The sequence below is a fragment of the Ambystoma mexicanum genome, chromosome 12 (genome assembly GCF_040938575.1).
Source record: "Ambystoma mexicanum isolate Mex_15411 chromosome 12, UKY_AmexF1_1, whole genome shotgun sequence".
In the NCBI taxonomy this organism is placed as follows: Eukaryota; Metazoa; Chordata; class Amphibia; order Caudata; family Ambystomatidae; genus Ambystoma; species Ambystoma mexicanum.
The window spans coordinates 879,215,982-879,243,427 of NC_090936.1; the positions used below are offsets into that span (position 1 = coordinate 879,215,982).

The 27,446-nt window shown below is 48.1% G+C and overlaps 1 protein-coding gene across 4 annotated transcripts in view; it reads right to left on the reverse strand.

Annotated features, from left to right (window-relative positions):
- CPSF6 (cleavage and polyadenylation specific factor 6) overlaps window positions 1-27,446 on the reverse strand; it is a 539,228-nt gene that overhangs the window by 129,186 nt on the left and 382,596 nt on the right. For all 4 annotated transcript variants that reach the window (XM_069629368.1, XM_069629366.1, XM_069629367.1 and 1 more), the window contains one exon: window positions 25,749-25,902. In XM_069629368.1, the coding sequence (XP_069485469.1) occupies window positions 25,749-25,902 (154 nt within the window). The remainder of the gene's footprint in view (window positions 1-25,748; window positions 25,903-27,446) is intronic.

Here is a 27,446-nt window from a genome sequence, read left to right on the forward strand (position 1 = left end):
AGAATCTATGGAATACATGTTCGCCTCCTGGTCCGCGTCTGGGTCCTCATCGTCCCCATAATAAAGTTAGTCTGTGTCCTCATCAATAAGTTGAGGGTCAGATGTTTCCACAAATGAAAGATCGTCCTGGTCTTCTGGATCTATTTCAGGGTCATAAAGATCTATAATTCTGCCCTGTGCGGGGACATCAGAGCGAGCACTCTTAGCAGGGGTTGAGAGCCAGAAGGGGCGGAGGTGGGATGAGTGGATTGAAAACTATGGCGGCAATCTGGATTTTTTTCAAAGAAATTCACCATAAAGGTCATTCTTTGCATTACTATCGATATCCACCGAAGACCATTCCTTTGAATTTGAGATTACAATGTTGGGAATACCCATATCTTCATTAGTAGGAGGTATACGCTTATGCCTAGAGTCCTTCGGTTTCTCTATGGGCTTAGACAAAATTCCCTTTTGTGAAGACCTGTCCCTAGTAGGACTCTTGTCCCTATGAGGGGTCTTAGAGGATTATTTTTTATGGTGTTTTTCCGCACCCTGGCGCCCAGAGGAGTGTGTAACAGACTTTTTGGGGCCTGAGGTCTTACCAGATGAATAACGTCGAACTTAAGAGTGGGGGCCGAGGTTTCGTCTGCAGACGAACGACCTACGGAAGGTGTTTTTTGTGCGACATCCTTGTCGCCTTTCAACGTCTTAGCCCGGTCGTGTGGCGATCTTGAACGAGATTGCCCAGAGGACCGAGACTCAGTGGACCGTTCACAGGGTGTCGAACGTTGTCGAGTATTCGACTCATCTGTCGAATGGCGACTGGGATTTATGCCTTTTGTGGTGTGAGCTTTTGTAGCTGTGCTGCCGCCGGGTGTAGTCCCCAAAAAATGGCTGCCGGCCTGTCCTACGGGGTTGGTGGGCCTGCGCTTGAGTAGCTGACGTTAGTCCGGTGCCCGCGCCTTCCAAAAGTACGGCATCACTGCCATCGCTGAAGGCTTCCTCTAGCTCCATGGCCTCGAGTTGCCTGGCGTAGTGGCCCCAGCGCTTAGTGGAACGGTCCTTCAATGTCTTAGGCTTGAAGAGGCTGCATGCTCGACAATACGTTTTGACGTGGTCTCTCAGGAGACACGTTGCAAACTAAATGTTTGTCTACCAATGGGAATTTATGATTACACTTAGGGCAAAACTTAAATGGTGTGTTTTCCATAATTCTGGGTTAAGGAGATGGCAGCCAGGTGAGCAAAGGGGAGGATATGCATTCTAAAATGGCCTAACAATGGCCTCCCCCCTCTCTCACTACTGTCTAGAGCAGTGGTATTCAAACTGTGGGTCGCGACCCCCTAGGGGTCCGCGGGTGCATCCCAGGGGGGCCCTGAGAGCTCAGCATGAAAAAAGATTTTTTTTTTTTAATTTTTTTTTTAGATTGGAAGAAATGGGCAGGGGTGGCCCACATGGGCGGGCTGAAGCATGAAACTGTCTCAGGCAACAATGAAAAAGTGGCCCACAGTTGTAAATGGATATTCATTCCTTTAGTCACAGACTGGGCCTCATTACTACTATGGCGGACCAGTAACAACGGTGCTGGTAAGCTACCGGCACCGTTGCTACCGTTCCGCCATAGTAAGAGTTGTGCTCGTGGGTGCTTGACAGCCCCCGCCAGGTCTGACCTCAGCTCGTCGGATGCACCAGCACCGTTATTAACGGTGCCGGTGCATCCGAGCTCCCCCTTCCCATTTGAGCCATATGGGGCTCAAATGGGAATGGGGATCTACCGGCACCTTCGAAAGGGCAATTATCATGTCCGCCTAACTCGGCATGACCTAGTAATTGCCCATTCGCGGGTGCCAGACCCGGATGCAACTCCAGTGGCAGCCGTGCCGGTTTTACCGGCACAGCTACCGCCAGAGTAGTTATGAAGCCCACTGTTTCAATAGTACCCAAAGGGGTGCTTTGTGTTAAAATGTAAGTAAATTGTGATATATTCAGCAACAATGGTCAACATTACTAACTGCATAGTGGCCCCTCACCCATTATGGAGGAGCTAAGGAGCCAGCCCAGTGAAACAGTGAGCACTCCCTCAGCTGCTTTATCCAGCTAATGGAGTGCTCCTGGGCTGGCTGAACTGTCAAAGGGAAACACTGTTTCCCTTTGACAGTTCAGTTTAGTTCCCCAGCCGCACATGCTCACTGAGCCATGCAAGTGCTGGGGCGTTTTGCTTCGCCTCCCTCTGGAACAGCGCCCTGCCACTCTAAAACTTGAGGAGAACCATCTTTCTTCCTGCACTTATCAGACCTACCCTGTCTGCTGCCTTAAACGTAGCACTTGCAAATTGCTGGCTGCACTACCACTGTTTGTTGCCTTTATTATTTATTTATTGTTATTTATCTGTTTCTCCTCTGCTTCGCACTTTCCACTTCTCCCCCCTTCCATGCACTTTTCCCCTCACACTTGCGCGTTCTCAATGTCACTGGGCCTAGTAAGAGCGCTGTTTTATTCTCCTCTGTTCCCCTCCCTTGCCTTGTCACGCTCTGAAACACTTGTGTACGAGCGCGATAGAAATAAAATATCAATGCCTGCCCCCTGGACTCCCAGCAACAATTGCAAACTGTTTGGCTATTTACCCATTTTTTGTTAAAAGTATGCTCTACAATGCAACATTTTAACCTATTATTTAAAAAAAAATTCACAGGGGGAAACCCCCCCGAACCTCCCCTTAATGCCCCTCCACTTAAAAAAGATTCACCAGCCGCCACTGGCCCTCAAACTGTGTTGGGAACGGGATGGGGGAACGAGGGACTATGGTGGGAGCACAATGGGCGGGAACCATGGGATAGTGATGGGAGCAGAGTGGGGAGAGCCCTGGGTGTGTGATGGGGTGGGGAGAGACCAGCGACTGGGTAGGAGTGGGATGAGGGAGCCCAGCGACTTTGATGGGAGCAGGTGACGGCGCGCAATATATACTGTCCATTTGGCATTTCTGGGGGGTCCCGACCTGCCCAAATTTTGCTCAGGGGGGCCCTGGCCAAAAAAGTTTGAAGACCACTGGTCTAGAGCGAGGCCCGGGGCGGCCTTCCAAAGCCATACGGTCGGTCGAGATGGTGTCCGACGGGCAGTATTCTGTCTCTTTGCTCGGCGTGGTGTTACGGCAGTCGATGAAAGGATAGAAAGAAAAACTATCGTGATTATACAAAGTCAATGGCTATCGCCGAAAGGAACTCCGCTATACACGCCCGTCTAGCATGACGGAAAATAACAATCCGAGGGACCTCGACGTGTGAGGCTTCATGGGTACAGTGGACGTCACACTAGGGATAGTATTACTGGCACGCCCTGTCGACGTCCCTTTGAGTTTTGAAAACAACTAATACTCCACAGCTTCCACTAGATGTCTGCCTATGCACAGCATGTGATCTAAGCAGATTCCACAAGCCTCAGAAATCTGTATATATTTTCAGTGTTGTGTGATAATATGACTGTAGTCATTTTTCACTGTGTTTTAGCCATAAGTATAGAGAACATGTTACTTAACCCTGGTAACGTTCTTTCGACTGGATGTTCCTCCAACGTATTCCTCATTTTATGATCTCTTACAGCTTCTGCTGCTTCGGAAAACATTTTCGGCAGAGGGTGCTGTGCGTCACTCGATGCCCCTTGAGGGCTTCCATCACGAAGTCGACATCGTCAGTATATATAGCACATGCAGCGCCAGTTGGATTCAGTTCTGTTTTTACACCTTCCTCATGCATAATTACCAGCATCAGTGAATCCTAGACAACACGAGACTCTGAAAGAGCGTAAAGTGTAATGCCCAGGAAATTCTACAGCGGGGTAGGTTGGGAGGGCCAATGAGGAATACCTGGAAGGAACATTACCATGGCGGTAAATAACTTCTTTGAATAGATTATGTCCTCCCACATATTCCTCATCTTAAGCAGTGTTAGGTCTTGGAGGAGGGAGTAAGAATTTTCAGTTTCGAGATTTGTCATGGATCAAGCATAAGACTGCTTTCCCTAATCCTCCCGCCTGGCTAGAGGCTGAATCAAGACAGTAATATTTTGTAAAAGTGTGAATGGTATTCCTAGACCCGTCACACCCTATTTTACAATAGAGTGCTGGAGGGGTTACTTTGAATCCCCTGTGTCTAGATACTCATGTAGCAGTCAAATGCTACCCTTTCCTCTCAGAATGGCTGGTGGCAGTGGTTTTACAATGAACTACCATGATTTTTCCAGACTGCAAACTATTCGTAGCTCGGGTAACGTTAAATCGCGGGAGTCAAATTTAAAGCAGCAAAAACAGGTCCCGCTCTTCTTTTTTCGTCATTTCTTTGTGGAAAGGTCCTTCTTGAGTTTGACTCTGCGCGCCAAACCTAGTTTGGTTTCTTTGTTCATTCGGCTTTGGCGGGCTTCAGGAGTGAAGACCGCCTCTGGCGCCCGAGTGTCTGGGGTGGGCAGGAATTGAGGGAGGTGCCCAAAACTCCCTGTGCTTAGCCTCCTAGGAGACCCAAATGCCCTCCATGGTGATTGGTTGGCTGACTGTCCGGCAAGGACAGCCACCCTGCTGGGTGAGTGACAGCTAGGCTGGAATGAATGGGAGAGAACTGAATAAAAGGCAAGTCTTTTGGCTTAGAAGGCAGGGTCGACCACTGGACGAAGGAACTGAATAAGAGCTTGAAGAGGGCACCTGCTGCAACTCCTGGACCGTTGGTTTGTCCGGTGAAGCCCTGCTGCAATGACTACTTGCAAAGTTTGCATCGACAGAGAAGCCCTGCTAGGACGACTTCTCCCTTTGAGTTGGTGGGACCAATCAACTCCCAAGTAAGCCACCTGGACATCAACCTCTGAGATGGTTGAATTTCCTCAGAGGTGCTGCAGGAAACCTTAGAGCCACCCGATTGTGTGCTTTGCTTGTAAACTGGGCTAAAGCTTTTGGAAGATCCTCTGGACTCCCATGAAGCAGGACTGACCAAGCCTGACCCCCCCCCCTCTCAGTCGAGTGCGGGACCTCAGATGTGAGGAAAGTCCACCTTGACAGCCAGGAACTGCACTTATTGCTATTTGCTGTACCGCAAGGAGCTGAAACGCGAAACAGCCACTGAAAGTAAAGTTTGCCGGGGTGCCAGTTTTGACAGAACTGGTGTAGTGCAGGAGTTCCGACATCTTCTCTCTTGTCCACACGACTGAGGCCCAGGAGCAGTGAGATCTGCACAGGAACATTAAGTCTTCAGATGCATCTTTTCTGCTTTACCAATGTACTGTAAAACAAGTCTAAGACAACTTACCTCTTACTGTGGAAGTGCTTGTAACTTCTACAACACACAAGTCTAATCAGTTGTGGGCCTACATGTGATTCTTCTTATTATCGAAGACTTCTAAGAACTTGTGCAAAGACTTTTCCATTTGCTTACCTGAAGTGCTGCATCCTATACAAATACTTTTGCCCATAGACTTTGTCTTAGCGTATTTGAATTGCATAACTCTTCTAAGTGCTATCTGAAAGTATTTGCCCTACTTATGAATATTTGTAATTTCCTGTGTGCTACTAACCTTTGCCGTTTACCAACTTTTAAGAGTGTTCTGAATGGCAACAGTAAGATATTAATGTCCCCAGCACCCTTGTTACTGACGTCACCAGTGGGTGTAGGTTGCGTCTGTGGGCTATCCCAAAAGGGTCTTGTCTGAATCAGAAACTCAGTGTACAGTATTGATGTATATTTGTGTGCTACTATTCTATTGCTCCCTTCTGAAGGCTTTAGAACCGACTGAAATTATTAATTGTTTATGTTAAAGGTACTTCTATAGCGCACCGTCACCAACAGAATTGGTCCTAGGTGCTCTGGAGGCTTTGGTGCAAGTATCGTATCGGACGAGGCCTTGTGTGCTGTAGGTGCTGTCTATGTGTTGATGCAGTGTGGTAAAGTGCGTGCGGATTGCTGGGAGAGAAATGGTTGCTTGAGTTGTGTGGGTGGAGTACACAGAAAATTAAGTGTTTGGTTAGTGGGGTCTGTATCCTGGTTCAGGTACTTCTGGTTCCGTTTGAGCTGTATCCCTGTGGGTGGCGATGTTGTGGTTACTTATGGGCCGTCTCACTTTGGTGGTGCTGTGCATGTCCAGCTGTGTCATAGTGAGTCTTGTATGGGATGGTGGGTGTCTCTGAACCATTTCTTCGGTTGTGGAACTGGGTTGGTACTATCAATTCTCTTGTCATCTAATGCGACAATGGTCAGTTGAAGCTTTGAATGGTTCAGAGTCAGAATGCTGTGCATGAGGCGTCCTAGTGCGTCCGTCTTGGTCAGCCTGTGTATTCCATTGTTAGTTTCCTCCTCTCATGACGATCTTTCAGTTAGTTCTTTGGTTTTCGTGGGCTGACTTCCTTAGGGCTATTGTTTAGTTGTGGTGTGTAACGGTGCATTGTGCTTACCGCTGTATCTTGATGAGCATTGTGTAGAGTGGGTGCTTTTTCTGTTTCTCACCCTCTGGATTGGGCTAATGGTATGGGGTTTTCTGTTCCCTTGCTGTCTGCTGTGATTAGGTCTGTTGGGAATGGCAATAGTTTAGGGTAGGGGTCTTATTGACTAGTTGCCCCGATGTTTCGGTCTTTGTCTTGTTATGTATTCCGTCTTTGGGCCTAATACTGCTGTCTCTCAGTCGTTTGGTATGTCCTGGGATTTTTTCCATAGGGTTTTTCTGCAGATTGCTTGGTGTGGATCGGGATATGTCTCTTCGTTCATCAATGTCATAGTTGCGAGAGTGCCCCTGTGGCCGCTCTTTCTAGTTATGACGTGGAGAGCCAGGTTTTGAGTAATTACCTGAATAAGTGGTTTCTTGCATTACGTATGTGCTTTGGAAGGGTGTTCCAGGTTTTCAGCGCTTGGTGAGAGAAGGAAGATCCTCCGAGTTTTTTGTTGTAGGGTTTCGGTTCCAGGCGGATGTTGATGCTTGATCTGAGCGTTCTTGTTGGTTGACGTAGACAAAGTTTGTCTCTCAGAAACTCAGTGCCTAGGTTGTGTACTGCTCTATGCGTGATGCAGATTGGCTACCAATAAAACAACAAATAAAATTGACACCAATGTAGTGTTTTCAGTGCTGGGGTGGTGTGCTCTCTTCGGGGTAGTTTCAGAAGCCGTCTGGCTGCCACATTTTGTATGCGTTGTAGTTTTTTTTTAAAAAGTCGTTCAGGGATACCTTATAGGCTGTTGGCGGAGTCTCCTCTGGACATGACGAGGGCGATGATGGTGGTTGCTTTATTGCCGAATGACAGGAACGGTAGGATCCTCTTTGCCGCTCGCAGGAGGAGGAAGCATTTGTTGAGACGGGCGTTTACTTGTGGCTCTAGCGTTAGATTTTTTTTTTACCATCTGCAAGGGTGCTGGGGTTGTCCTGAGTTCCCTTGGCCAAGGGATGAAGTGCTTCTCTCCACCTTTTTCTGACACAATCATTATTTCTTTTGCTTGGGTTGATTTTGAGGCAATTGGAGTTCATCCAGATGAATACATCGCAGAGGCAGTATCCTAGCGTTGAGTTTATTTCCAGGGTGCCTTGTATTTTGAAGATTTGTGTATCGTCAGCGTAGTTGTAGCAGGAGAGGCTGTGACTTTTGATGATTCGGATAAGTATATATAGGTAGATGTGTGGTTGTCCGAGTCTGCGTTCATTTTTAAGTCGTCCCATATTGAGAGAAGGGCTGATTCTGTTCGTCTCATTGGTCTGAAGCCAACTTGTGCCTGGTCTAGTAGGTCGTGCTCTTCTATGAATTATTGGGTCGTTTTGGAGATGTACGTTTCGAGCAGCTTGGCTGTGAAAGGGATGTTGGAGATGGGTCTGCAGTTGGAAAGCTCCTCTACGGTTCCTGCTGTGTCTTTGAATAGTGGCCTGATGTATGCAGATTGGAAGGCTTGTGGCACTTTACCCGTTGTGATTGAAAGGTCAAGGACATTACTATGATATTCCATGTGCGTTCCTTGTTAAAGAATCTATTTGTATATGTCTGGTGGGCAGGGGTCTTCGGGAGAACCCGAAGTTATTGCTTTCATTCACCAGTTTGACGAATGTCTCCACTGATATTTCTGGGAAGCTTCGTAGTTTGTTTGGGTGTTCCTCCTGAGTGTAAGTGTGTAAGTGGGGGGGGGGGTCGTAGTCAGATCGGGTGGTCTGCTTTGTATGGTTTGTTGGCGATTTCGTTTTTGAAGTGGTCTGCAAGGTCATTGCATAGTTTCGTTGACTGAGTTGGTGTGTTGTTGCATCCCGGAGGATATTTAATTTCATTTATGATTTTGAAGAGTTCTTTTTGGGTGTTTGGGGCTTCAAAGATTCGGTTGTCTTAGTGTTTCCTCTTCGCTTTTTGTATTTCCTTTTTGTATGTGCGGTTGTGCTGTAGGAATTTCAGCTTATTCGCAAGGTGTTTTGTTTTCTCCAATCAAGTTCTGCAAGAAACCTTGAGTGTAAGAGTTTATTTTAATACCTGTAACTGTGAATCTTTGTTTAACCCACTACTGCTCACATTTCCCCTCTTGAGATAAGCCTGGCTGCTCAACACGTTACTAAAACTGTGTATTACCTGTAGTCATAGTTCTTTGTAGCGTTCCCATAGGGTACTGCATTCAAACTTTGCCTAAAAGCGACCAGAGCGCCTGCTGTGTAACCGGAGCCTGCTGTAGTCCTGCTGTAGTCCTTCCTTCCAATCGACCTGGGGACTCCAAAAACAAAGACCCAGACTCAGAGCCTGATGAGACCCACTAGACTCAAGACGACCTGCATTTTGAGCCATGCCACATGTTGCTGCGACCTTGCTTTGCTGCATTACTCCAATACCCTGGGACCTAGAGCCAGTGTGCAGTGCACAGTCTTTCGAATCTTGCTGAAACTTCGTGGGCAACCTGGTGGATCTCCAGAGACACGAATCAAGTCCAAAAAGTCCACTCAGAGTGCTGGACCTTTGTACCAACAAGAATTCAAACGCAATGTTCTGTCTTCTTCTGGGCTCCTTGAAAAGGCACCAAATCCGCAGAACCGCATTCAGCCGCAAGGAAAACCTTGCTTAGAGCCTTCATTGATCCCTGCTGCAAAGTTCCTTCCCAGGTCTTGTCTTCAATCACCACGACAAGCAATCCTATACCCGGAAGTCCTCCTGCTGCAAAATCTTCAATGCTGAGGTACTGTATTGACTTGGGCAGACCTTAATTCGGTTAGGATTTCTGTGTAGCTGTGGGGTGTTTTCTGTGATGGGGAGGCCTCTCATCCAGTGCAGCCAGTCCCACTGCTAGAATCCTGTAGGGTGTCTTCTGCGAAGCACCTGGACCCTCTTCTAACTCTAGAAGTAAAGTGCTCACCTGTTTGCACAGTCTTCCTAAGGAACTCTGACTTTTGCTAGTGAAGAACCTATATTCTGACACTGCCTGTTGGTCACTAGTCCTAGTGACCCCCCCACCCACTTTCTGCCACTGAGAACACTCATGCTCCAAGAATAAGGGAAAGACTTCAGGGATTGGGACTTTTGCCTAGAAAAGAAAGTAAGGGTTTAAAAGTTACATACTTGTAAAGAGTTGGTTGGTAACCAAGAGTGAACGGTTACAAAAGTTCTTACTTACCTTGGATGTGTGATGCACTATTCTTAAAAAGTATGATTAACATCTCTTCTGTCCTTAGACACTGTTTTGCCATTCTAATAGAAAGTAGATGTGAAGGTATGAGAATGCATTACTTACCGTAAAAGCATTTCTGATGGTTGTATCTGCTTAGATTCACATGCTGTGCATAGGTCCGACATCCAGTGGTCACTGCGGAGTATTGCATTTTGTTTTTCGTAGTCGAAAAGGGGACGTCGACAAGGCGTGTCTGAAACACTATCCCTATAGTGACGTGCGTTGTACCCACAATCCCTCACGCGTCGAGGTCCCTCTGTTTGTATTTTTTCTGCCCTGAGGGAGCCTTCTAGACGTGAGTGAGTACAGAAAAGAGAGAGAGAGAGATATATATATAAAGGAAGTCTATGTTCCTTCCATCCGAGCGGGGAGGAAGGGTGGGCGCATGTGAATCTAAGCAGATACAACCATCAGAAATGCTTTTACGGTAAGTAATGCATTCTCTTCTGATGTTTGTTAATCTGCTTAGAATCACATGCTGTGCATAGACTAGCGAGCAGTACCCGGAGTTGGCGGTGGGTTATGAGAAGGAACAGTAGAGAAAAGGTGTCGTAATACTGCCTGTCCCACCTGGGAGTCAGATCTAGAGTGTGTATCTAGACAGTAGTGTTTTGTAAAGGTGTGCACAGAACTCCAGGTAGCCGCTTTGCAGATGGACTCAAGGGGAACATTTGCAATGAATGCTATGGATGCCCCCGTGCCTCGAGTAGAGTGTGCTCTTGGCTTAAAGGGCAGTTCTCTCTTAGCAAGAGTATAGCAGAGAGTGATGCATTGAACAATCCATCTAGAAATAGTGGATTTTGAAACCGCATCTCCTTCTCTTCCTGCTGCCACCGAGACGAAGAACTGATTAGTCTTCCTCAATGGTTTGGTTCTTTCCATGTAGAACATGACCGCCCTGCGTACATCAAGTGTGTGCAGAGTCCTTTCTCCCAAATTGGAAGGATTTTGAAAGAACGTTGGTAGTTCTATAGATTGGTTTACGTGGAATTTAGAAATAAATTTGAGCAAACCTAGGGTGAGTGCGTAGAACCACTTTATCTCTGTGAACTGTAACGAAGGGGTCTAGTATAGAAAGAGCCTGAAGTTCACTTACTCTCCTGATGGAGGTGATAGCTATTAAAAAAGCAGTCTTAAGAGTGAGGTGTTTAAGAGATGCTTTGTGCATGGGTTCGAATGGAGAGCCCATGAGTCTTGTAAGTACCACATTAAGGTCCCATCCGGGAGCTGGGTCAGCTATCGGGGGGTGTATTCTTTTTACTCCCTCCATGAAGGCCTTTATAACAGGGAACACGACACTTTGAGTTGGGAAGTGGTGTATGCAGAAAGTGCCGCTAGGTGGACTTTAATGGAGTTGAATACTAGACCTGAATCCAAAAGGTGGGTTAGGTATAGTACCACATGTGTGGGAGAGCAGTCAATAGGGTTGATGCCTTTACTCCTGCACCAGATGACAAATCTTTTCCACTTGCTAGAATAGCAGTGGCGAGTGTTCGGTTTTCTGGCTTCCCTGAGGATGTCCATGCATCTTTGCGGGAGTTGTAGATGTCCGAACTCTATGATCTCAGGAGCCAAGCTGCTAAGTTCATGTTCTGGGGGCATGGGTGCAGGGTCCTGCCCTTGTCCTGAGACAGCATGTTGTACGGGCAGGGGAGTTTTACTGGGGGAGATAGAGACATCTCCATCAAGTGAGCGAACCATGGTTGTCGTGCCCACATAGGGGCCACTAGTATCATGGTCACTTGTTCCTGGTGCATCTTGTGCACCACCTTGTTGAGAAGGGGAGTCGGGGGAACCAAGGCCTGCGAGACCACCACTAGATCCTCCCATAGTCCGCTGGCCTGACACCACTGGCTGTTGAGCCACTCTTGCATTGGGCGCAGGCGCGCGTGAGGTACCAAATAATTACACGACGCCATCATTCCTAGCAAGCGCATTGCTTTGCGTACCGTCACCTCTTGGCAGTTTACATATTGGGGGATCTGAAACAGCATGTTTTGGACCCTCTCTTTGGAGGGGAAGACGAGGCCGTCCCTTGTTTGAATTAGAGCCCCTAGGAATTGTTTGATTTGACTGGGGTTTAAACTGGACTTCTTTTCGTTGATGGAGAAGCCTAGCTGGAACAAAAGGTCTACCGTCTTCTGGGTATTTGCGAAACATGTTTCGTAAGAATCCCCTGTTATGAGCCAGTCGTCGAGGTAAGGGTAAACTGGGATGGACAACCTGCGCAGGTGGGCCGCTGCCACTGCCAGCACCTTCGTGAATACCCTTGGTGCTGATGCTATACCGAAGGGTAGCACTTTGAACTGGTAGTGTTTGCCCTCTATCATGAACCTTAGGTATTTTCTGTGCGCTGGCAACATTGAAATATGAAAGTATGCATCTTTCATGTCCAATGTTGCCATGTAATCTCCCTGGGAAAGCAGTGGGATCACTTCCTGTAAGGTTACCATACAAAACTTTTGGGGTTTGATAAATCTGTTCGCTGGGCGCAGATCTAATACAGGGCGCATGGTTAGATCCTTTTTGGGTACAAGGAAGTACACTGAATAAATACCTTCCGTTACCTGAGATAGAGGCACGACCTCTATGGCTCCTTTTTCCAGAAGTTGTTGTACTTCTTGCAGAAGGATGGCAAGATGTTCCGGCGTCATGCGACGTCCCCTCGGGGGTCTGTAGGATGGGGAACTGTTGAATTCGATACAGTAACCGTGGGCTACGGTGGAAAGTACCCAACGGTCTGACGTTATCTCCTCCCATGCAGGAAGAAAGGATGTTATCCGGCCCCCGACCGGTGTTGCATGGGAGGGGACGCGAATGTTCGCGTCACTTGGAGTTGTTGGGGGCTTGGGAGCCTCTGGGGGTGGATCCCCGACCCCTCCCTTTGCCCCGGCGTTGGCCTCTTTGGCTGTACTGCCCACTATTGGTTTGGTAATTGGTGGCAGGGTATTGCTGATGTTGACTTTGTTGTTGGTGTTGGCGTTGGCCACGAAAAAAGCGTTTGTTGCCATAGCCGCGCCTGGTAGTGGGCTTAGAAATTTGGTCAAGAGTCTTGATAGTGTCGAACTCTTTTTTAGCCATCTCTAGGGCTTCATCTACCGCTTTTCCGAAGAGGTTAGCGTCCTCGACAGGTTTATTTATCAAAGACGCCTGTGTCTCTGGTTTAAAGCCTGAGTTGCGCAGCCATACATGGCGCTTTAGGAGTATTCCTTGTACCAGGGAACGTCCTGCTGTTTCTGCCGCGTCCAGAGAGTTTTTAACAATGCTCTGGTTCACTTGGGTTCCTTCGCCAATAGTTGACAGTAGGCGCGTACGTAAAGGCTCCGGTGCTTCCTCGGCGTCTTTTCGCAGTTTGGCCCACTGCGCGTCTGCGTAGCTTGCAAGCAAGGAATTGTTGTTGGCAATTCTTGCTGAGAAGGCAGCCGAGGAAGTAACTCTTTTTGCAAGGGCATATAGCCTCTTGCCCTCCTTGTCAGGGGGTGCCTCACTGGTGGAAAGTGGTACCCCTGCCCTCTTTCTAGTATTAGATACCACTAGGGAATCCGGAATGGAATGTCCCCTAATGTAGAGGGGGTCTGAGGGTGAAGGAGTGAAAAGTTTTTCAATCCGTGGATTGACCCCTCTGATCATTGCGGGAGTGGACAGCGAAGGTATGATCCTTCTCTTCACTGAAGCGAGGAGGGGAATGGTCTGGCTGACCGGGGGTTTTTCTTTAATCACTCTTTCTACAAAGTCCAATTCTGGAGAGAGTTCCCCGGTGTCGAGTTCGAAATGCGCTGCTGCTCTGCGCAACAGTGCATTGAAAGTGGGCTGATCGTCAATTGGAGACGTGTTCCTAACTGGAGAATTGTCCGGAGGAGTTAGGTTTAGGACATCAGTGTCGGAATACACTGATGGTGATTGCCAGGGGTGTGAAGGTCCCTCTTCTGGGTTAACCCCGAAGCCTTCTTCTATAATGTCTGTTCTGTCTTCCAGACATTCCTCCTGGTTCTGTCCTTCATTGTCCATGAAATCATCTTCTTCCTCGAAGTATTGTTCCTCCCCAGTGAGGTCATATACATCTTGGAAGTCTGAGGCTGTGTCCTGCTGGGGATCGACTAGCCTCGGATTTTTGGCCCTGGGGTCCTCCTGAGGCCCTTCTCTAGTCCTCTTGTGAGTTTGAGAGGCCTGGGTGCTCATGAACCTTTCCATCCTCTCCATACAGAGGTGGAGTCTTTCCATTGTTTCATGGGGTACCCCAGAGCGGTCTGGCGGGGGAAACATAGGGTTATCTAACTCGAAATGGCTCGACCTCTCCCAAAGCGTCGAGGAAAGTGTCCCGTCGCCCTCCGAAAAACCTTCAGGTGTGTCGGGTGACTCCCTGACTGAAGGGGGTAGTCCCTGCTTTCCTTCTGGCTTTTTCGGCGTATCCTTTAACTTATGCGTAACGCTCGACGTAATCTTCGGCGTGCGCTTTTGGGCGTCGGCTACAGCGATCCTCGCTAAGCTATCGGCGACTCGCTTGTCGGCGACTTGTTTGTCGGCGGAAGCTTGAGTTTTCGACGCTATGGGTATCGAACGCTCTACGGCGGTCTGCGCTTTCTGTTGATGCGCATCGGCCGATGGTTTGGTGGCAGCGCCCTTGTTTGCCGAAAGCCCAGTCGCAGGTCGCGGCTGCGGTTGCGAGAGGGGCTTCGAACCCGAACGGTCCGAGGAGGCCGCCGGTGGAACCTGCGTCTCCTTGGGCGCCGAAGCTCTTTTCGACTTCGTCGAAGAAGAGCCGTGGGTTGTGTGTTTATGTGGATCTTTGTGTGCGTCTGTGTCGCCGGGGTGTTCATCCCCATAAGCAGGGCGTGAGCCGAGCCCGTCGGGGCCGGGGACAGACGACGAAGCGCGTAAGCGCTCCTTAGAGGGGGTTTCGACTTCCGTAGCGGAGGTCGTGTTATCGCGTTCCTCGTCACTGTCGGTGGTAGCAGCGGCGGGTGAACCTTCGGCCTTCGACATCGCGTAGGCCGCCCACCTTTTAACCCTTCGGCCTTTTAGAGTTTTAGGCTTAAGAAGCCGACAAGCCGCGCACCCTTCCTCCTTGTGATCGAGGGGCAAGCAGCGGTTACACCGTGAGTGCTTGTCCTTCCAAGTGAATTTGCCTTTACAAAGTGGGCAAAACCTAAACGGTGTCCTCTCCATAGCCGAGGCAATAAATTGCGATAAACACCCCAAGGGAAAGGAAGGGGAAAGGGAAAGGCATTCTCAGAAAGACCCAGAGATGTCCCACGACCCCACTCTCCCTACTGTATATGGCCAGCGAGACCAGGCCACGTGTTCGGCAGCGCCGAAGATTTCCTCCGCTCGACCCTCCGTCGACGATTTTTCTCGGCGGAGAACAGCTACAACTGCGTCGAGGGAGTGTGTATAAATTTTATGAGAAGAAACGACCAAAGGTCGAGGGTTGCAATGTTATCTCAAGGAGCTCCGCGTGAAGGCGACCAGAAGCTGGGCGGAAATAAACAATCTGAGGGACCTCGACGCGTGAGGGATTGTGGGTACAACACACGTCACTATAGGGATAGTGCTTCAGACACGCCTTGTCGACGTCCCCTTTTCGACTACGAAAAACAAAATGCAATACTCCGCAGTGACCACTGGATGTCGGACCTATGCACAGCATGTGATTCTAAGCAGATTAACAAACATCAGAAATTATTCTCCGGTGATTAGGTTGTGCCTCTTCCCAAAAGTAAAGTGTTGGTTTCACCAGATTATTCCTGTATGAGTATCCCAGAACTGGGTCTTGCTCCCCCGTCTTGCTCCCCGACTTGCTGCTAGCCTGTCCAGAATAAGTCTGCATTAGGTTGTTGCCTGCCTACAATAACTGAGTCAGTCAGTAAAGTGTTGGGTTTTACTTTCCCTGCGCTATCTAACCTAGTCTCTGTGGTTCTAACTGTCCCTGATAAGTCATACTACAGTTATCTTTATAGCTGGGAAAGATCCAACCTGGACTGCTAGTGAAATACAAATGATATGGGTTTTACTTACCTTGAGTTAGTGGTCTGCCTTCCCAGAGTTATTGCTCATCTCCATCTGTGGTTCACTGATCTCAAAAGCACCTGCAATTGAATATTACATCCTTAGGTTTTGCTCAACTAGTATAACTCATCACAAAAGTAGTTATATCTTTTTACTGTACCTGGAATAAGTGTTCAACTACTCACAAAAAGTATATTGTCCAGTTGACCGATTATGTGATTTGTTCTGAGAGTCACTGAATAAGTGTTAGGGTCTACTGCCCTTGCATTACTGAATGTTATTGTGAAAGTAACCATTGGTTTTTACTCCCCAAGAATAGGTGTGACCTATACTGAATGTGTATGAAAAGGTTTGGACTTCCCTAGAACTACTGTTAGGCATTTCAAATAAGGTTTATACTTGGGTCTGTGTACCTTCAACTATAGTGTGTTTTTTTATAATTGTGATGTCATAATGTGTTAGTGCTTATTTACCCCTGGATTTATCTGGGGGTACCTGTATTTAAATAAATCCTTTATTTTTACATACATAGTGTTTCTTTAGACCATTTGTATTACAATTTCATTTGTACTGATTCTACAGCCATCTCTCCCTTCTAAGATAAGCCTGGCTGCTCCGTCTACGCTACCATGTACTCAGGTGGTAGAGCCTTATACTGAGTGGAGCCTTGTACTGCCTCAATTGAATGGTTATGAGGAAGTTGGTAGCACTTCAGAAAAACTGCCCTAACACTTCTCCTGCAAGTTCTTCTCCGGATTCCTTCGTCCAGTGGTCGACTATACCTTCCTTGCAAAAGACCTTGCCTTTTATGCAAGTCTCTCCCATTCGTTTGCTGCCTAGCTGTCACTCACACAGCAGGATGGCTGTCCTCCAAGGACAGCCAGCCGGCCAATCACGTTTAGGTGCATTCCTGTAACCAAGAAGACTAAGCACAGGGAGTTTCAGGAACCGCCCTTGCTTCTTGCCCTGCCAGCCACGCTGGAGACAAAGGCGTGCTTCAACAGTGAATCCTGCGAAAGACCAAACTAAAAAAGGGGGCAAACCTGGTTTGGCGTGCAGAGTAAATCTCAAGAAGGACCTTTCCAACAAGAAATGGCGAAAAAAGACCAGGACCATTTTGACAAAATGGGCACCCATGGGTGCAATACTGCAGCTGCGAACACAGCCCGCGGTAAAAACACACAATAGTAGGAAAAAGTAAACTACTGCCACCAGCCAATTATTGTAGAAAGGGTAACAAATGTTACATGAGAAACTAGACAAAGGGGATACTAAGTAACCCCTCCAGCACCCTATTGTAAGATAGTGTGTGCTGGGTCTAGAAGAAAGTTACAAACGTAAGTAAAGTCATTTTCACTTTACTGCTCTTGGAAACAGCAGTTTATCCAAGAGAAGGAATTGAAAACTTTGGGCAATCCAAAAGACTGCTCTGCACCACTGCACTGAAGGTGCTGTGTGTCACAATGTAAAAAGATGATGCTGACTGAGTTCGTCAGACTTCAAAACCAAAAGAAACAGTTCAAATCAAAGACAAATACACGAGAGAGTGGGGAAAAAGGTCTCACTCTCTCCAGGATAACAATTAAAAAGTACTTAAGTCCAGCAAAAGAGCTGGGGGTCTCTATAGTAGAAGGGAAATAGCACATTTCTGAGAATTCTCCCTAACAATTGTGAACCTGCCTGGGATGACTAAAACGATGGCTGGTCCAGAGTGGTCCTGTAGCCATGTGTCAGTGATGGCAAATAGGTCAGAATTATGAAAGGTAATGATGTCTCCTATGTCAAGAGAATGTGCAGGAAAGAACAAGTTACTTACCTGTAACTGTTCTCCAGCAGGTGTCTGGCATGGATTCACATGCTCATGAATATTCCCTGTTGTCAGACTAGGAATCCTCTGTAAAAGAAGAAAAGACAGTTTCACTTGGGTTTTCAAACCCTTCTTTCTCCTATAAACCAATCACTGAGCTCTGGGTCATACTGCCCCCAGCCAATGACTGCCCTCTACCTAAGCCCCTCCTCTGGCAGCTATCTTCAGATTTGGTAGCACGTAAAGTGGCAATAGGAGGGTTCGCATGTGAATCCATGCCAGACCCATGCTGGAGAACAACAGTTACAGGTAAGTAACTTGTTCCTTCTCCAGCTTGGGGTCTGGCATCTATTTACATGCTCATGAATAAAGAATACATAGCAGTAGACACATGCACAACCACGGGAGGTGGCAAGGCTCAACATTAAGCATCTCAACATTAAGCATCTCAACATTAAGCATTTCTTACCTCCTCAGCAGGCTCACCTTCAAGCGAACAGGTTGCGTAGCACTGCTTGGCCGACTCTGAACTCCTCCTTGGAATCCCTGTCGACGCAGTAGGATTTCATGAAGGTGTACGTAGACCTCCAAGTAGCAGAACTGCAGATGTCCAGCAGGGGCACACACCAGACAAGAACGCTGTCGATGCAGCGAAAGCTCAGGTAGAATGGGCTCCCGGACAGCCAGGCTGCAGTCGGATTGCCAACCGGTGACAATGAGTGATGTAGCCGGACAGCCACCTGGAGATGGAGGCCTTCCAAAGGTTCACAGGACCAAAGTTCACAAAAAGCTGAGAAGTCTTCCTGAAACTCTGCTTTCGGGCCACATATAATATCAGCGCTCGAGCCACATTCAGCAAGTGCAAAGTCCTTTCAGCCAGTGAATAAGGCATCAGAAAAAAGACTGGTAACAGCACAGGCTTGTTGAGATGAAATCCCAACTGAACCTTGGGCATGAAGGAGGGGTGCATCTGCAGCACCACCCTCGTCTCGTGGAAAGTCAAGTAAGGCTGCTTGCAGGACGGGGCCTGGATCTCACACACCCTCCTTGTCAGAGGTGATGGCCACGAGGAAAGACAGGAACTTAAGCAGAGCTTGATGTATCGGCTCGAACGGCCCCCCCCCCCCCCATGAGCCTAGTCAGCACTATGTTGAGTTCCCACACCGGGGCAGGCGCCTTCACCGGCTGGAACGAACGGAACAGACCTGGTGTAGCAGGAGATAGCCGCCAGATGCACATTGATGGAGGAGTGTGCCAGCCACGACTTAGCCAATGACAACTAGTACGGAAGGCCCTGTGGGTGCCGTGGCCCTCAGAGGGTTAATCTTCTGCGACCGGCACCACGTCACAAAACGCTTCCATTTGTGTCCTTAAATTGAGTCGATGACGCCGTGGTGAGGACCTCACTGCAGTTCACAGACAGCTCGTACCCAGTGAACTCTAATGCTGCAGGAGCCAGGCCTTCAGGGTCAGCGATCCCGGGTCGTGGTGCAGGATTTCACCTCCTTCCCTGGTGTGAAGATCCGTGACCACTGGTAGCTTGACTGGAGGGGACGTTGACATGCTGAGAAGGTCCGGGTACCAGATTTGACTCAGCCACGCCACCGCGATGAGGAACATCCTGCACCGGCACAGTCTGAGTTGAGCGATGACTCGTAGCAGCGGCAACGGAGGGAATGCAATCAGGAACAGGCCTTCCCAAGGGAATGAGAATGCATCCCCCATGCTCCCTGGCTGGGGGAACCTGCTGGCAAACCTCCGGCACTTGGTGTTCATTGTCATCGCAAACAGATCGATCTGAGGACTGCCCCACCTGAGGAAGAGGTTGTCCACTTGATCCTGCCGAAGCTTCCATTCATGGCAAGTGTGCAGCTCCCTGAAGAGGGAGTCGGCGACAGTGTTTTTGACTCCCGCCAGGTGGAAAGGAATGAAGAACATTCCCTGGGCGATGGTCCAGTACCACAACTCCTGCGCCTGGGGATCTGGTGCCCCCCCTGCTTCCGGATGCAAAACATCATGGTGGTATTGTCCGTGAAGACCCTCACGACTTTGCCCGAGAGATGGCAGAAATGAATTGAGGGCCCAAAACAGCCCGTAGCTCCAGGACGTTGATGTGTAGAGCCTTCTCCCCTGGTAGAAACAGGCCTTTTTGGGCGGAGCCGTCCGGTGTGTTCTCCCCACCCCTCCAGGGAAGCATCCGCCGTGGCCGTCTCCTGGTACGGGGCCTCGAAGTCTGTGCCTCTGGCGATGTTGGAGCGCACGCCCCCCCCATTTTATCACTGGACGAAACTCCTCTTCGAGCACGATCCTGTCCGTGAAGTTTCTGGACACCTGGATCCAACTGGAGTTCAGGAATTCCTGGAGTGGTCGCAGCCGCAACCTACAGAGTCGGATCAGGTAGATGCATGAAGACATCATGCAAGCAGCGTCTTGATGGTCCTTACCTTGGCTATCTTCAGTGCTAACAGCCGTTGCACCTTGTCCAAAATGGCCGCTCTCCTCTGACCGAGCCGCTAAGCAGGCTACCGGGTTGAGCCTAGATCCCAAGAACAGCACGTTCTGCGATGGCGTCAAGCAGGATTTTGCATATTTGACAGAACGCTAGATCCGTCAACAGCCGGATGGTCCTCACCATGTGATCGACGGCGATGTCCTTTGACTTGGCCCGGATGAGCCAATCGTTTAGGTATGGGTACACATGAATTCCCTGTAGTCGCTGGTGGGCCAGAGCCAGGCACTTCGTAAAGACTCTCAGCGCCGACTTCAGTCCCAAGGGGACAGCCTTGAACTGGTAGTGCTTCCCTTGTACAACGAAGCGCAGGAACTTGCAATGTTTTATGGGAATGGGGAAGTACACATCCTCTAGATCCAACAACAGAAAGTCTCCCTCGGGAGGATAGCTCAGGGGCAATGTGCTCGCCTTGGAAGCAAGACGACATGGAGCAACACAGGTTCGATCCCCGGGTCCGCGCTTAGAAACCTCTTGGTATTAAGCGTGTTATAAATAACCCATCATATCATATATCCCTCCTCCAGTTGACCGAGCACGTGCTGCAACGTGACCATCCTGAATTTCTGGGACTAGAAGTGTGCCCAATAGACATTCTGGAAAGTTGCATTTGAAATGTACCCAATAGACACTCTGGAAAGTTGCATTTAGAAGTGTGCCCAATAACCTCGCTATGAATTTAGTAGTGTTCCCAATAACCACTCGCTGAAAGTTGCATTTAGAAGTGTGCCCAATAACCCTCTGTGAAATTTAGAAGTGTACCCATTAGCCTCTGTAAGAGTTACATTTAGAAGTGTGCCCAATAGCCTGGTAAATTGAATTTAGAAGTGTTCCCAATAGCCTCGCTGGAAAATTGAATTTAGAAGTATTCCCAATAGCCTCGCTGAAAATGGATCTTAATAGTGCGCCCAGTAGCCTCTGTGGAAAACTGAATTTAGATATGGGCCCAATATCCTCTGTGAAAGCCGCATTTGAAGTGTGCCCATTAGCCACGCTGTGAAAGCTGCATTTAGAAGTGCTACCAATAGCATCTGTGAAAGTTGATTATAGAAGTGTATCCAATAGACACTCTGGAAAGTTGCATTTAGAAGTTCGCCCAATAACCTCTCTGGAAAATTGAATTTAGAAATGTGCCCAGTAGACGCCCTGCGAAAATTGCATTTAGAAGTGTACCCAATAACTTCTGCGAGAATTACACTTAGAAGTGTGCCCAGTAGCCTCGTTGATAAAAGTGAATTTAGAAATGTTCCCTATAGCCTCTGTATGGGAAATTGTACTTAGAAGTTTGCCTAGTTGCCTCTCTGTGGAAAATAGAACTTAGAAGTTCGCCCAGTACCCTATCTGGGAAAGTTGCATTTAGAAGTTTGCACACTCAAAGAGCATATAACCAGTCATACCACACCCCACGCTTACTCTATCCTTTACATCACCACTCAACTAGAACACAGAGATACTATGACACCATTCGGTATAACTGTTCTCATACGAACATCCGCCGCTTACTCCACATCATTCTATGTAAACACTGCTGGTCTCACACCCTCAGCCAGGCGTTTTCCCCAGGCCTAAAGCAGCCACATCCGTTCCGGATTAATCCTGCCAGAACGAACACATTCTCCTGATCTCTCAACCACCACACCTACCGATAAGAATCAGCTATTACACGCGTACCGCACGAGCTGCACACATATCCGGTGCACACACGCACCTTTTTGACTCCCCCTACTCTCTCTACTGATCTGAACTTCGGTTCCCAAGGGCGTTCAACCTACCAGCGCCTTCAGACCGTACCAATGGTATATAAGGCGCTATATAAGTGCAAAATAACAATAACTTGATGTACTTGTTTAGTTGTCGTAGGTCAAGAATGGTCCTCCCGCCCCAGGTGGTCTTTTTTACTAGAAAGTATCTCTAGTAAACTCCGGAGCCCCAGAGTTGCTTCAAAACCAGCTCTATCACCCCTTTTCCTAACATGGCCCGAACCTAGAGCAGTAGCTGAGGGATGTGTTCCTGCCGGGGCACCAGCGGTATCTGTGGACACACGCCGAACCTCCAAAGTGTCCACGGGCGAGAGTGTCCAGCACCCATTGATCGATTGAGAGGTTTTCCCACATGCTAAGTTTGCCAGCCAGCCTTCCAACAGGGTGCAGAGGTGGGCGCCCAACGTCCTGGTTGGTTCAGTCCTGTTTGGAGGCTGCCGCGCCGCCCTGGGAGTCTTGAGGACTACGGTGGCCATCTTCGAAGGCCTTGGAACGGCCAGTGTAGGTTTGCTGGGTCATGGAATGGGAAGGCTGGCGATAAGAGGATGATCCACCACCGAAACTCTTCAAAGATCTCCCCGACTTCCCTCCTGAGGGACGAAAGGACAGACTGTGCTGTTGTAGCGTGCCCAGGGCACTGGCCATCTCTGTGTCGGTCTTGAAGGCCTGAAGAGATTCATCAATGGCCTTTCCAAAAAGGTTCTCTGTCGAACGGCATGTCCGTGATCCTCGTCTGGAACTCTTGTCTGAAGTTGGTGGCCTTAAACCAGACATGACGACAGAGGAAAACCCCGTTTCCCATATATCGGAACCCCGCGTCCGCAATGTCCAGGGCCACAGTGATGGCGTGGTCCGACGCCACATCGCCTTCCTGAAACATCTCCATTGCCTCAATCCGATTGTCCTCTGGGAGGAAGTCCAGGATCGGAGCCATCTTGTACCATAGCTCCTGGTCGTACTTGGCCAGGATCCCTAGGGCGTTGGCCGCCTTGGCCATCGTCATCGAGTAAATGACCTTGGGTTCCACAGCGCCCAATTTCTTCCCCTCGCCGTCCGGGGGCACAGACTGATGACGGGTTGTACGACTTCTTCCTAGCCACGGCTGAAACCAGAGTCCGGCGATTGTTGTGAACGCAAACATTTGGGGGTGGATTCCAGCACCCAGTATCTCTTTTCTAGCTGGTCCCTCTTCGCTGGGGGTGAGGCGGGGTTCTTCAGTAGCGCCAGCCTCTCATCCCAGACATCATCCAGGAGCGGCACAGACAGAATGGTCTTCCTTTTCGCCTCCAGGCGCTGATACAGGAAGACCTTCTCTTCCGGGGCGAGTTGGAAGAGTTATGATGCAGTCGATCATGGAGTGGAAGGATCCCACTTCATCCGGCGGAGAAGACCTTGGTTGCGGAGAGATTCCGCTGTCATCTGTGTGTTATCACCGTGTCCGTCCCTGTATCTTCAGCAGTGGTGGCCCCGGTGTCAACGGGGTCGTCGCTGGCACAGTGGACGGCATCCTCTTCTGAATCTCAGAACCCAGCGTGTGGAGAATCTAGAGAATATCCTGCGACAGATCTTTGGGAAACCGGGTTGCTGGGCCCAGCACCTATGCAGTCGTTGCCGCCGCCTGTGGCGGGTACCTCCTCAATGGTCATCGTCACCACCCTCCTTTGGGATGGTGTGGACGGAAACTAGGTCTTCCTCGTAAAACGAAGAAATATTCATGCCCTGGAGTTCTAAGACACCCCCCCCCCCAATCACTTCTTTGGGTCCTGAGGGGGTCGGCATCGGGCTGAGATCTGGCAACCTCTTTTCCGGAGTCTTCTCCACTGGCTTGGCCAAAGCTTTCCGTGCCTGGGAGCAAGAGCCACCCTAACCGCCACCAGGGTACCCTTGACCGGGTCAGCCCCTTTTGCCTTTGCGAGGGCAGAAGCTGCCAGTATGATAGAAAAGGACAATTTGGCCTGGATCACCTGGGCCTTAACTGGCAGGTTTGACACCTTGTCCTGACTGTCCTTCCCCGGCTTCTCTCTCAGTAGCTGATTTTCTCTTGGACGAAGAGCTGGAGATGGAGCCGGATGGTGACTATGAACGCGCCCGGACCACAGCGACCCTGACGGAAGCAGACTTGCAGTGCTTGGCCTTGACTTGGGCCCCCGCGGATGGAGCGCCCTCAAATCTGGCTGGCTGGTTGCGGATGAGGCATGCCCCTGTGAACCACATGGCGCAAAGGCCCTGGCCTTGACCCACTTCACCAGCCGGACGTGACGATCCTTCGTGCGCTTGGTGAAGCCATGGCAGATCTCGCAAACTTCCTCCTTGTGCATCGGGTGAAGACAATACAGGCACTGGGAATGCTCGTCATCCGTGAAAACATTCCGCAGGCCGCAGCTGGTGCAGAGCTTGAAGAGAGAAGCGCCGTCCTTCTCCTTGATTCGGCTCGGTGTATGCCTTGGGTCCTTCTGGAAACTTCCCAGAACACCACTCTGGACGATTCTGCCTTTGAGGGGCGATGAAAGATGCTGAAAAACAGGTCCCCGTTAATTGGATGAAGAAACTATGGCGCACACAGGCTCGATTGAACAAAATAGGGGTTTTCCTAGCCAAAAAAAGAGCGAAAAACACAGAAAGCTCTAATGAGCAAAACACAGGGACTCGCAACACTTGAACGTGCAGTAAAATCTGAACATGGCTGGCTGAGGAGGGGCTTAGAGAGGGCAGTCATTGGCTTGGGGCCGTATGACCCAGAGATCAGTGATTGGTTTATAGGAGAAAGTTTATAAACGAAAGTGAAACTTTTTTTCTTTTACTGAAGATTCCCAGCCTGACGACGGGTAATATTCATGAGCATGTGAATCCATGCCAGACCCCATGCTGGATAAGTGATCACACATTTAATAGTGCACACGTCAGATTATGTGGCTTGCCATGGGTCTCGTTAGGGAGAGGTTTGGAAATATAATTCAAATGTTTAGCTGTCATCGCGGAGCTGGGGTTGCTTTAGATGTGAACAAGATGTTTTGGGAAGTGATGGTCTTTTCTTTCTCCTCCGAGGCCATGATGGTGCAACTTGAAGGTTCTGAAGCTGACTGAATTCTAAGGCCTTCAAATGGATGTGTTGAAGTAGATGAATAAAACAACTGTGAATCCTTTGGATCAGGCAGATGGTGATGCGCTGCTAGACATACAGAAAGTGTAATTGGTGGGAAATAAATGTTGGCTGTTTTACGTGAGGTATTAGAGGCCTTTGTCTGTGGTTGAGGCTGTGGAATAGAGTACAAGTTCAAACTGGTGCAAAATGCAAATGCTATATAGAAATGAGGGAAAATGACAGGCAAGAGCTTAAAAACAATACTAATTCTAACACTACGGTAAAAAAACATTTTAAAGCATAGGCAGACCAAGGGCAGTAAAATCTAATCAATTAGAGCAACCAAACAAAGTCACCCATTTACAGGAAGAAGCGGTGCACCGCAAGTTAGATAAGTAGGTACCCGGGAAATGGGTAGTTCACCTACAAGGGGTTCCATAATCAGACTATTAGTACTTTTTATAACCCTTATAGCAGTAAACCAGACCGACCTGCAACAGGGGGAAGGCACTTCCTGAAGAAACCAAATGAACCAAAGTATTCTTTGCTATCCTATACCCTTTTTCCAAACTCACATTGACTGTTAGATCAAAGCGACAGCTAGGTGTGCCAAGTGTCAGGCTTGTCTGCCTAGGCTTAGAAAGGTTACCATAGCATATCATGAACACAAGGTTGGAAGAATCTGCCTTAACGCTACCCAAGTTATTAAAAATAAATGCATACAAGTTTAGCCTAAAAACTGCGCTAGTCATACCTTCAAGTGCTGTTGAATAGCTCATCGCCAAGGTAAGTAGTGTAGGACAGATTACATGCAAATAAAAGCCAGATTCAAAATAACTACATAATGTGCTGTAGAACTATTTCAGAATAGTTCATTAAAAAAAATGTGTCTCTGAAAAAGTATTGATATTTAGAAGTAATTTCTAAAGGTCCGATGCAACAAGACAAAGTTAGTTTACCTCGATCCAGAACCATAGGACTTGGATTCAATTCCATGAAGGCAGTCTTGTAGAGAGCTAATTAGTACTTTGCATCTATCATCAGCAGAAACTTTGGATTGCTTAATTAAAGAAATGGCGGTTACCAAAGTTTCAATAGCACTTCCGTAATCTCCTAGAGAAAAAAAAAGATCAGTCAAATGTCTTTCTGCTAAAAAAAAATAAACAGAGAAGTTTACATTACACAGTTCATCATAGGACAACCAACATCAGGAGAACACCTTAACTGGAAGGATCTTGGAACACTTTAGTGTACGCAAGGAACAAGCTACTTACCAGTAACTCTTGTTGTCCAGCATGGGTCTTGCATGAATATGCACTGTCAGGCTGGGAACCCTCATGAAAGCTTTAAGATACAAAACTGTTACCTGCTTCCATCGCCTTTTAGTGTCACTTTGGGTCATACTGCCCCAGCCAATGACATTTTCCTCCTAAGCTCCACCCCTAGTGGTCATCTTCAGAATTGGTAGCGCACATAAAGTGGCAGTTGTTAGAGCAGTTTTTCTGAAGTTCTACCAAACTTCATTAAAACCATTCAACTGAGACAGTGCAAAACACCACTCTTAGAATATGGCTGTACCACCTGAATTTGTGGTATTGTAGACAGAGCAGCCATGCTCATCTTAGAAGAGGGAGAGGGCTGTAGACGGGTACACACGCAAACAAATCAATAGAAACACTGACAACCATAAGTATTATTTTAAAAAATAAAGGTTTCTTTTAAATACAATTAGGCTAAATTAAGTCTTGGGGAAAGTATTGGTCAAAGACATGAACAAAACAAAAAACAAAAAGAAAAAAAATAACAGCTTGAGGGTACACAGACCAAAGCACATAACCTTATTTGGAACACCCAACAGTTGTTCTAGGGAAGTCAAACCTTTCAGTATAGGGCACACCTATTCTTGGGGAGTAAAAGCAATGGTTACTTTCAGATTGTAACCAGTAATACAAGGGTTGTAGACCCGAACAGTTGTGCCATGATGCTCAGCAAGAAACCACATACGTCAACTGGACAATATATGTTGTGAATAGTGGAACACTTATTTTAGCTACAGTAAAAACCTTGAACTACTTTTGTGATAAACTGTCATAGTAGGTGAGTAAAAGTACAGGTGCTTTTCAGATCAGTGAAACACAGATTGAGATAAGCAGTAACTCTTGTAACTTATTTTAGGATGGCACACAGCTAACTCAAGGTAAATAAAACCCACATACTTTTTCAAGGAGCTATCAGCAACTTGGGGTGGGTATAAACCCAAGACTGTTTTTGTGTCGGTCTAAAACAGAACAGGGAAAGCAAAACCCAGCGTTCCTGTAGGGGTATATATGCATTTTGCAACATACGTATTCCAGTTTCAGGTGGACTATCTGTGTATTATATATTAATATAAATGGTTTTGAACATGGGCACTTGAGAATTTATAGCAATCCGGCAATGAATATTGTAGCGATGTCGCACTTATAATGAGCAATCTCGTATTACATAACGTTAGTAATAATTCATACATCCCACTAGAATGAGGACTATCATGACCAACTCAAAAAATTCTTTATGTTTAGCATTTGGATTAGCTTGGGACGGATTTTCGTTGCTTTTTAGATTTTTTATTTTAGCAATTTTAAAGCGCTCATACAGCCGCCCGCGGGCATCGAGGC